Genomic DNA, 12112 nt, shown 5'->3' with positions numbered 1-12112 from the left:
AAGGTTTGTCTCACTTTCCACTGCTCAAAACAGGCACTTAGTCCTTAATATTGAAAGACTGACATTATCACAGGTCAGGTTTTACTTGCCACAACCTGCTGGTAGAAGGAAATATATCCACTTGTCTGGACTAGTATTAAGAAGACATTGGGAAAAAAAAATGGAACATTTTATGAGAAGAAATAATAGTCTTGGATATTAACACTAAATGTCGTATTCAAAATGGCATTTTTAAATGTGTTCAAGTAAAACACTGTAATAAGAGAAAAACCACAAAACTTAATATAAAGTCTAGCTTTATTTTTTAAAAGATTTTACAAGTCTGTCAACCTCAAACTCACATAGGTGAATTATTCATATCTTCCATCAGATGAGGCTTACGGCTTCAATCCTGCTCAGAAAAATATAAGTAAAAAATAAATCTTTTCCACAAATATTTATCCACTATATTACCCAGCTTAGTTCTGAAAATTTCTCTCTATAAATACTTTAACGCAGCTGCTAGTGGTAGGACTGTTGTTGTGCAGCTGTACATGGCTATAATTTTACAAGTCTGCCTTACTTTTGCTAGCTCTCTGGTTCGGCTCCAAAGGTCCAGATCTTATAGGGGAGAAATAAAGGTTAACTGGGCTGCCAGAAAAGCCCACTGAACGCATCCTGTAGTGCTCTGTGACAAGCCAGAGAAGAAGTATAGCCTCCAGCAAGGTCCTGTGGAGAGGCAGCTCTGACATGGTTTAAATACCTACAACAAAACAGAAAGTGTGGCGTTGACATAGAAAGCACATGTAAACTGGTAACACTTTAAAAGCAACAGTAAAACTGATTCAAAAGTCAAATTCTAGGACTGAAATGTTCAGACTTTATAAATGCATTGTTATCTTTTAAAAGGAAACTTACCAACTCTAAATTATAAAGCAAATTACATTAAGATCTAAAAACAGCTCTGAAGGAGTCTTCAAAAATAATACTTGCTATTAAAACATTCCATATTCCCAATTTTCAGAACTGATTTATTTTGCTGGCTATTGTTTGGGTACCTAACTGCTGCTATCCTTCCTGGCATACACTTAATAAATGAATGCACATCATAATACTACTGTATTACTAAAATTTTACATAAATACTGAGTATTTTACAATAAATATGTTCTGGAAAAAAAATACCAAAACAAGTGATAAAGGGGAGAGAACATATTGGTTACTTCAAAATTACTTCAATATTACAAAAACATATTGTCTTCCTCCTACACAAAAGGAAATCTTAGAAAACTACATCCAAGAAATCTCTGAGACAGCCTGAGTTCAAAGGAATGTCTCGATTAGTAAATACAGAAGAGTCTTGATTAAATCTCAAAAGACTGTTACACACATGTCATTTAGCAATTAAAACTTTCTGCTTTGTATACCTGTTTGTATAAAGGTATACAAACAGGCCTTACAATGGGATAATCCTAGCTAAAGAGGGAAAACTTGTTAGCATGACTACCAGCACTGTCAGAAAACAAATATTTCCAGCTTTGCTTTAATGCCTAGTTTAAGAAACCACATTGTTTCTTCAGGCCTCAGGAAGTAAAGCAGCTTCACCCACTTTAGAATTACGGGTATGGCAAATGAATAAATCAGGTACCAGAACATTTTAATAACTTGGAAACTTTTCTATTCTCATTCATTCAGACTTCCTGTGTGTCAAAGTCTTGATGCATGAGCAACTTATTATTTCTAACATAATAACAAGTCTGTTTTTCATTTGTACCCATGTTTAATAAGCTTGTGTGATTAAAAAATATATGGCAATATAAAAGACCAAATAGAAAAAGTGGTCAAAGTAAGACACAGCATAAGCTCCTGGAATTGGCTATAATTTATTCACACTGCCACAAATCAAGGTGTTAACTCAATTCTTTGCTTCTCCACCAAGGGTGAAAGAGGAAAGTAAAAGGTGAAAGAAAGTATTTATTGAGCAACAATCTCCAAACCTTTTTGATAGTATATTTATAGCAGTAAAAATATTTGAGCATGCATCTCCAAAATTTGTATACTTGTTTAACATTATACACATAAAGTATTAATATACACTATTAGTATATTAAGTGTTAAATATATATCATAGTATATATATGGGCTTCCCTGGTGGCTCAGAGGGTAAAGAATTTGCTTGCAAAGCGGGAGACCCAGGTTGAATCTCTGGTTCGGGAAGATTCCCTGGAGAAGGAAATGGAAACCCACTCCAGTATTCATGCCTGGGAAATCCCATGGACAGAGGAGCACCATGGGCTACAGTCCATGAGGTTGCAAAGAGTCAGACATGACTGAATGACTAACACTTTCACTCCCCACCCACCCCCCCCGACTCCCTGCCGCCCCACTGATGGCTCAGGTGGTAAAGAATCTGCCTGCAATGCAGGAGACCCAGGTTCAATCCTTGGGTCAGGAAGATCCCCTGGAGAAGGAAATGGCTACCTACTCTGGTATTCTTGCTTGGAGAATTCCATGGACAGAGGAGCCTGGTGGGCTACAGTCCATGGGATTGCAAAAAGTCAGACACTACTAAGCTACTAACACTTTTACTTTTCATAGTATATATACATACAATATATTAGTAAGTATAATATATATATGAAATTTAAAACATTTAAAGGATGAAATTAAAATATTTAAATGAAAGTTCTAACATTTTCTCCTTATATCCTATCTTACATGTCCTGATGGGATGCATCCCACTTTGGAGACCACTGTTATTAAACAGTCGTTGTCAAACTCTTGATATAACCTTGGGTCCCATAGGATTTAAATGGGAATTCACCAAACCTAAAACATGGCCATAAAAGTATGTGCTTATTACCTTTCAGGATAAAATAAAATGTTCACTGTTAGGACTGATGCATGAGAAATAAGTTAAGTGTTAAATCACCTCAGAAAGTAAAAACTAACCTGGAACAACATAAAATCAATTTCTCTTCACCAAGAAATAACTATCACACAAATAACAACACCACACAAATAGTAAGTGAATAATATTTCTACAGGTATCTTGGAAGTGAAATCTTCCATTCCTGATACAAGTTTCAAGCTAAGTTTTATCCATATCCTAGATAATGTTGTATCACCTTTTCCCTTTCCTCAGACCCGCAAAAGCACACTCTTAGCTCCAATGGCTGTTTAGCCAAGGCAAAATTCAAGTACCACAGTAGAATGTGTCAACCTTACAAAGCCAACGATCATAAATGAAGAACTGGTTTTCATAACTGAATACAAACCACTGTGCAACTAGCTGTTTTAATTCATCACATTTTGGTACAACTTGTTTCTGGGAAAGTTGAGTCATACCATCTCTGGCTTGGCAATTCAAGCATAAACTTGCAGTGTACATACAGCTTTTTACATGTTATCCTGAGAAACCTGAAACAGCTGCACTGCTGGCAGGAAAACAGAGGACCACCAATAAAATATCCAAAACAGTTGCATCTTTTAATTTATGACTGTGCAGTTTCCATAAAGAGTATATAAAACAGTTCAACTTTTTATAGGTAAAATGTAATAAACAGTCATACTCATTGATGTCATAAATGAGTTTTTAAAAGTTTATTTAAAATGATTAACTAGTGTTTGAAAATAGTATTTCTTGAACACGGTCATAATCTAGAGCAATGAGCAAATATTTTTAAACTTGAGTTATTAATGCTAAGTTGTAGATTCTCACTGCCAACATCAAGTCCATTAAAACTTCTCTGCATAGCATTGAAAACAATGCATTTCTCTTCTAGTAAATCACTGACATTAAACATATCTGTAAGCATGATTCTTTAAAGATCTGCTTACTTACATTGTTGTTTCTGATCTCCAGGGCTGTAGCTGCACAAAACAGTTATTGTTAAATATTTCAACCTATTTTCTCCATGGTAATCTACATTAATTTCAATTTAAAAAAATAAAATGGGCCACTCTTGTTATTCATCTGTGGGCTATTATTTTCTAAGTATCTTAAGTTCTAAAACCCTTTAATTATTGTGGTATACCAAAGAATTTTGAAGGATCTGCAACATTAAAACCACACAATGAGAATTTAGTGTTTTGCCTACTTTTTCACAGTAATCCACATCTGTGTTGTTTTAATTCTTTCATGACCGTTACAAGTACATCACTGAATAGGATTCCTGGGGTTTCTGGCAGAGGTCAGTATCATTTCATGTACACCTTTATACAACAGAATGAGGAAGAAGTCTTAGCCAAATTTATTTCCAAAAGTCAAGCTCAGTTGGATTTTGGAGCCTGAAGGTAATTGCTCTTACCATTAGCCAATCCCAGGACAGTATTTCTGTTTTTCATGGGTTTATTTTAAATACCTGTAAATCTTATAAGCAGAAACCAGGAAAGAAAAAAAGAAGGTTTGCTTATTTTGGTACCTATACCTTATTTTTATTGAAAGCAGACTAAATTCAAAGATTTAAAAATCATACCTTTGATTATTTTCTTAAATAAGGCTTAAAAAAAAAAGTATGTTTTCAAAAGCATGTCTACGATAATTCCTATACAAAGGGCATCTTATGCCTTCATTTACACTACATTTAAAGGGGCCTTCCTTTGCCATTACCCATCAAAATCTCTTTCAAACAGACTGTGGAGAAGGGGGAGGAAAAGGAGGGAATGGATCCTGAGAGGGGAGTAAGAAAGAATTAAGCATTAGAAAATCACCCTTGAAAGTCTGTTCCTGAACTTTGATTTCCTACACTGTCATTTTCTTCTGTTACATTTAGCAGCTTTTGCTCCCAGAGAAGGTGGCATAATTTACACTTAGCTTCAGAAAGACTTCATTTTCTCAGTTCTTTAACATAAGGGAGCTCTCTGAAATTACTCTTTTACTATTACCCTTCCTTTAAAAAGCCCTATACTGACCATATGGCTGAAGTCTAGGACTCAGCTCATTTCAGTGCAATGCAACAGTTCTCTGAGTTCTCAGCTAGGGGCAGAGGGCAGGGGTTGTCACTCAGAACGAACAGCAGTACTCTTTCCCTCCAGTCATAACTCCCTCATGAAAACCCTTGAAATGCTTTGGCTCCAGAGAATCAAAGAATCTCAGAATTTAAATTAAAATGAAAATATGAAGCTCATATTAGTTTCCTCCTCCTCAAATTACCAGGCCCTACAGAGAGTTTAAAAAAAAAAGTCCAACTTTTTAACTCTACTGAGTTATAAACTTGGACTGGTTCAAACTAAGAAAAGGAATGAATGAACTCTAGAGACGAAGACTTTCTTTTTACAAGGTGGCCCATTTTCTAAAGTCTGCATTTAAAGCCATCATATGTTAAAAAGTTCCAAGCAGTTCTGCCTCTCAGCATACAAAACTCTAATCTAACTACCATTAAAAGAGATCAGCCAACAGATCTCAGCTGTCAAGACCAAGAGCTCTTGTAAGAAATTCAGACAAAGCTATAAAAGATTTACCTTAACAATCTGAAGTCTATCTCTGATTGATTAAAAACAATCTGAGCAATAATATGCTCAGACAATTATCACTAAAATGCAGAAACATTCTAAAAACTGAAGTTAGTGCTCAGGTGTCCTAATCCAATCACAGTGTCAGAATAACAGAGGAAATGTCCACAGAGAGAAAATGATGACTGTGTATATTCTAAGATAAATGGAGAAAGTGCTACAAGTCAGAATAACTGTCCATAATTCTGAGGGCTGTTTGGTCATAAAAACATGTGGCTTCATGAACTCCAACCGAAAATATAAAAAACTTCCATAGTCATGATTCACTTTATTATCTTTATTATGTATTCTTCACTTTATTATCTAGATAGTAACTTGAATAAACTTATTACAGCTGATCTCCGATTTACACTAATATAACTGGGACTCAAATGACCAATTATTCCAGACATTTAGACCACATGAACAACAAAGCTCAGATTTGGGAACTAAAAGCCACAAGGTGCCCAAGTAAGAGATAATTACAGACTATCTCAGGTAAGTCTTTCTGAATTATAACTGAAATAAATTATACAATTTATTACTATCAAAGAACACACATTTAAAACTTAAAACTCAACATTCAAAAAACTAAGATCATGGAATCCAGTCCCAACACTTCATGGCAAATAGATGGGGAAACTATGGAAACATAACGGAGTTTATTTTCTTGGGCTCCAAAATCACTGCAGATGGTGACTGCAGCCATGAAATTTAAAAACACTTGCTTCTTGGAAGAAAAGCTGTGACCAACCTAGACAGCATATTAAAAAGCAGAGACATTACTTTACCAACAAAGGTCCATACAGTCTAAGCTATGGTTTTTCCATTCGTTATGTATGGATGTGAGAGTTGGAATATAAAGAAAGCTAAGTGCCAAAGAACTGATGCTTTTGAACTGTGGTTGTTGGAGAAGATTCTTGAGAGTCCCTTGGACTGCAAGGAGATCAAACCAAAGGAAATAAGTCCTGAATATTCATTGGAAAGACTGATGCTAAAGCTAAAGCTCCAATACTTTGGGCACCTGATGCAAAAGAACTGACTTGGGAAAGACCCTGAAGCTGGGCAAGATTTAGGCAAGAGGAAAAGGGGACGACAGAGGATGAGATGGTTGGATGGCATCACCAACTCAATGTACATGAGTATGAGCAAGCTCCAAGAGTTGGTGATGGAGAGGGAAGACAGGTGTGCTGCAGTCCATGGGGTCGCAAAGAGTTGGACACAACTGAGCAACTGAACTGAACTGAACTGAAAGAACACCCTAGTTATTTTAAGTCAAGGTAGCTATTACTGAAAGTTAATATAGCTACATAGTGAAAGCAGTATTTCCTTGATTTGCATGCGAACTACTTGAAAACATAAAAGATATAGCTCATTCTAGTTTGTCTAATATAATGTTTTACTATGATTTTCATGCTAGTAACAGATGTGTGCTGGAAGTTTTATCACATCTTTATAAAAGAAGAAACAGTAATTTTTCTCCAAGTGTGGGGCACGTAAAAAAGGGGAAAATTCACATGTATGCAGCTCATTCATTCTTAAAAAAACAAACAAAAAAATTACTCAGTATCTACTATTTGCCAGGTTTTGAAGCAACTCTGAGAATAAAACAGACAGCAAAGACTCCATGCTCTCATGAAACTTGTAATTCAGTAGGAAAAAAAAAGATGTTAAATATCATGAAAAAGAAAGACATGGCTCTATGGGTGTGAACAAAAAGGGAAACCAACATGAACAAGTTTAGAAAATGAAATTAGAGTTAAGCTTCGATCCAAAGGATGAGGAAGAGTCGGTAAGCAAGGCAAAAGGAGTAGAGAAATAATCCAGCAGAGGGAAGAACTTAGATGAAGCAGTAAGGAGCCACGGCACATATTGAGAATACAAGGAAAAGGTCACTACAGCTCAGGATGAGGCTAGACATGTAGGCAGAAAATACCCAAAACAAGGCCTTATGGAAATGTTAAGAACTGTGAATTTTATTCAAAGAACAATGCGAAGCCACTGAAAAGTTATTAGGAAGCTGGTAATCTAAATAGGCTAGTTTGGCAGCACAGTGGATTAGAGAAGCAGAAGTTGACTGTAGAGATACTCCTTATGAGAATGCTTCTCTATTCCAGGCTTGAGAAGCGGTGCCTGGATTAGAGTGGTGGCAGTGGAAATAAAGGAAAGTACTAGTTCAAGGGGTTTCCCTGCTGGCTCTGTGGTAAAGAATACGCTGCCAATGCAGGAGACGCAGGAGACTGGAGTTCGATCCCTGGGTCAGGAAGATGCCCTGAAGGAGGAAATGGCAACCCGCTCCAGTATTCTTGCCTGGAAAATTCCATGGACAGAGAAGCCTGGCAGGCTATAGTCTGGGGTTGGCGGAGGGGAGGGGGTCCGCAAAGAGTCAAACGCAACTGAGTGACTGAGTGTGCAGCACACACTAGTTCAAGAGATATTTAAACATCAACTGAATATGGGAGAATGGAAAGGGAAGGGAAGGACTTCCAACTGTCTAGTCAATTTCCAGTTCTCTAGTCACGTAGAAAAAGAAAGATGCCCTCAGAGAGATAATGGAAAACTGGAAGAGAAGCAAACTGCAGTGGGACAAGACAGAAGGGAAAAACTGTGAGTTTAATTTTGGACTTGAGTCTGAAGTGATTATATATAAGAAATACATGAGTTGAGATACAGAGCAGTAGCTGGATATATGGGCCAAGTACTAAGAATAAAATTATGGAATGAACATAATTTGGGGGTATGTAGATGGTATCTGAAACCATAAGAGTGAATACTTAATATTTAAGGTGAGGAGACAGAACGAGAAGGGAAAGGACTGGGGCAAAGGCCTAGAGGACTGCAGGGTATAACTGTGATGAAAGCAGCTGTGGCAGTTAATTGTACATGTCAACATAAAATTATGTCAAATGAGCCACAGGGCACCCAGATATCTGGCTTACCATTACTTCTGCGTTTGTCTAAGTATACCCCATACAATCTCTTCCCTTAGACTTACAAAGAAGATAGATGCAAGAGACACATAAGTCACTTGGAAAAGAGTTAGAACCTGCTACTCGTGCCTCTCCCTTCTTGTAATTTTAAGGAGATAATAATAGCAAAGGCAGAAAACCTATGACATTTCTCCATCTAGGGGCTCCAAGGGGCCTACTCATAGTACTTATAGCAATAGTGTTTCTTACAGCAAAAGAACAATAGGAATAGCCCAAGTGAATACTGATAGGAGAATGGACAATTGTTAAAATGATAATCGTCATATTCAGGGTGACCGAATCTCTGATGTTAGGTGGAACCACAGTGGGAGTAAGAGAAATGCACACAGGTAATTTGAACAGCACTGATTATGCTCCATTTCATAAGTTAATAAGTAGAATTCAAAACACAAGACTTGAAGGAGCAGAGGGGAGAGAAGCAACGAGAATGGAAACAATTCAGCAACTGTTTTATTATCACTCTTTGTAATGTATATATAGTATATAATTTCTACGAAATATTTCATTTGAAAAAGAGTGGTGCAAAATATAGTCACAACCACAGCTGCCATTAATCCAGTCAACAATCTGCCTGGAAACACTAAACCATCTCTAGTTGACCTTTATTTCATCAATAATTATTAATTATAGCTACTTTAATTCCATTTGTAATAATTCATGTTAATGATAATAATCTGTCTTAAAGTATATATAATACCAAAACATGCTACATTCGTATTATTCTTTCCACTGTTTTAGTGGACTCCCTCCTGGTTTCCATGCAAAGTCAATACATTAATTTAAGATAAGAAAGTAATCAGATTTATCTGGAAAAACTATTTGAAGATTACATATATAAATAGCAGGGCTAAGAACTGATCAGTGGTTAAAAAGCTGATCTACTAAAGCACCAGAAACAAAGTGATGGATGAAATCAGTTAAGTGGTCAATGAGACTTCAGCCAAAGCCCTGACAATCTGGAATTTTTCCCCACAATAATGCACCAAATTTCTATTTCTTTATTAGTATGAATGTGAAGTCAAGTAGGCCTTAGAAAGCATCACTACAAACAAAGCTAGTGGAGGTGATGGAATTTCAGTTGAGCTATTTCAAATCCTGAAAGATGATGCTGTGAAAGTGCTGCACTCAATATGCCAGCAAATTTGGAAAACTCAGAAGTGGCCACAGGACTGGAAAAGGTCAGTTTTCATTCCAATCCCAAAGAAAGGCAATGCCAAAGAATGCTCAAACTACCACACAATTGCACTCATCTCACACGCTAGTAAAGTAATGCTCAAAATTCTCCAAGCCAGGCTTCAGCAATATGTGAACCATGAACTTCCAGATGTTCAAGCTGATTTTAGAAAAGGCAGATCAAAAACAGAGATCAAATTGCCAACATCCTCTGGACCACAGAAAAAGCAAGAGAGTTCCAGAAAAACATCTATTTCTGCTTTATTGACTATGCCAAAGCCTTTGACTGTGTGGATCACAATAAACTGTGGAAAATTCTGAAAGAGATGGGAATACCAGACCATCTGACCTGCCTCTTGAGAAATCTGTATGCAGGTCAGGAAGCAACAGTTAGAACTGGACATGAACAACAGACTGGTTCCAAATAGGAAAAGGAGTACGTCAAGGCCGTATATTGTCACCCTGCTTATTTAACTTCTATGCAGAGTACATCATGAGAAACGCTGGACTGGAAGAAGCACAAGCTAGAATCAAGATTGCCAGGAGAAATATCAATAACCTCAGATATGCAGATGACACTGCCCTTATGGCAGAAAGTGAAGAGGAACTAAAAAGCCTCTTGATGAAAGTGAAAGAGGAGAGTGAAAAAGTTGTCTTAAAGCTCAACATTCAGAAAACGAAGATCATGGCATCCAGTCCCATCACTTCATGGGAAATAGATGGGGAAACAGTGGAAACAGTGTCAGACTTTACCTTTTTGGGCTCCAAAATCACTGCAGATGGTGACTGCAGCCATGAATTTAAAAGACACTTATTCCTTGGAAGAAAAGTTATGACCAACCTAGATAGCATATTCAAAAGCAGAGACATTACTTTGCCAACAAAGGTCCGTCTAGTCAAGGCTATGGTTTTTCCAGTGGTCATGTATGGATGCGAGAGTTAGACTGTGAAGAAAGCTGAGCGCCAAAGAATTGATGCTTTTGAACTGTGGTGTTGGAGAAGACTCTTGAGAGTCCCTTGGACTGCAAGGAGATCCAACCAGTCCATTCTGAAGGAGATCAGTCCTGGGCGTTCTTTGGAAGGAATGATGCTAAAGCTGAAACTCCAGTACTTTGGCCACCTCATGTGAAGAGTTGACTCACTGGAAAAGACTGATGTTCGGAGGGATTGGGGGCAGGAGGAAAAGGGGATGACAGAGGATGAGATGGCTGAATGGCATCACTGACTCGATGGATGTGAGTTTGAGTGAACTCCAGGAAATGGTGATGGACAGGGAGGCCTGGAGTGCTGTGATTCATGGGGTCACAAAGAGTCAGACACGACTGAGCGACTGAACTGAACTGAACTGATGAAACATACTGGGATGGTACTAAGGCTAACAGCCTAGATGGAGAAACCAAATTCAATTCCTTTCCTCATTAAGTACCCTCCTAAGTTTGCAAAAGGAAAACTCTCCCCATTGCTGTGGTTTTCTGCTGACTACAGACTCTAAATTAAATATAAAATCATGTCAGTCTTCTTCCCTGTACCATTTTCCTCTTTGTCCCTGTACCAGATAAATATATAAAGACATCAAGGTTTAGTAGAAAGGACAAAGAGTTTAGAAACACATGCATTTGGGTTTGCATCCCTCCTTGGATAATTACTAATATCATGATTTGGAAAGTTCTTTTATTTTTCAAACCTCATCTTTTTTTTTCCCCCTATAAAAGGGAGACTAATACCTCATACTATTTTTTAGAAGATTAAATTAAAAAAAATATATGTAAAGCATACAGCACAGAAAAGACATTTGATAAAGTACAGGGTCCATGTCAACCTACATATTCTTTGACACTATTAATACAAAGTAAGCTTTCATAAGGAATAGGCTTTTCACAGCCCAAATTTCCCAAGTCTTTACCTTCCACTAATCAACATGTACTTCTTTCCAACAGAAACCTTCATCTGCTCTCATATCTACTCCAAAAATAACAATATCGCCTCTCTCTTCCCCTTTTTACTATACCCCAATTATGAAGCTCCAAGTGGAGGTTCTGGTTTTGATTTTTTAAATTAGACAAATTAGGGGACCTTCCCTGGTGGTCCAGTGGTTAGGACCTGGGTTCAGTCCTTGGGTCGGGAAGATCCCCTGGAGAAGGAAATGGCAACCCACTCCAGTATTCTTGCCTAGAGAATCCCATGGACGGAAGAACTTGGTAGGCTACAGTCCATGGGGTCGCAAAGAGTCAGACACAACTGAGCAACTTCACTCACTCAATAGAGTTACCCAATGAGGCTAATACCTACATGTTAAAAGACAAATAGGAAAATTTTACATACATATATATAATATATATAATACACTTATATATTCAGAAACATATGTGCAGATCTATATTTCATAAATCCTATTCGCACCCTGGAATATTTTATTTCAAAAGTTAAATTGCTATATTATTTCCACCCTCACTTCCTTTTCCTCCTCTTATTCTTCAT

The 12112-nt window shown here is 37.2% G+C and overlaps 1 protein-coding gene across 3 annotated transcripts in view; it reads right to left on the bottom strand.

The window, feature by feature from the left end:
• Window positions 1-279: 279 nt before the first annotated feature.
• The window catches only part of MNAT1 (MNAT1 component of CDK activating kinase), a 210938-nt gene continuing 199105 nt past the window's right edge, over window positions 280-12112 (bottom strand). For 2 of the 3 annotated variants that reach the window (XR_011568942.1, XM_019969014.2), the window contains one exon: window positions 280-742. Coding sequence is in view for 1 of the 3 variants with exons in the window: in XM_019969014.2 (XP_019824573.2) it covers window positions 622-742 (121 nt within the window). In the remaining 2 variants the exon portion in view is untranslated. Of the gene's footprint in view, window positions 743-3553 lie in introns of those variants that run through there. The other variant, XM_070797695.1, reaches the window with a different exon arrangement.

Source organism: Bos indicus, chromosome 10 (genome assembly GCF_029378745.1).
Source record: "Bos indicus isolate NIAB-ARS_2022 breed Sahiwal x Tharparkar chromosome 10, NIAB-ARS_B.indTharparkar_mat_pri_1.0, whole genome shotgun sequence".
In the NCBI taxonomy this organism is placed as follows: Eukaryota; Metazoa; Chordata; class Mammalia; order Artiodactyla; family Bovidae; genus Bos; species Bos indicus.
The sequence above is the reverse complement of the archived record's forward strand: the minus strand, read 5'-3'. Positions and strand labels throughout refer to the sequence as shown.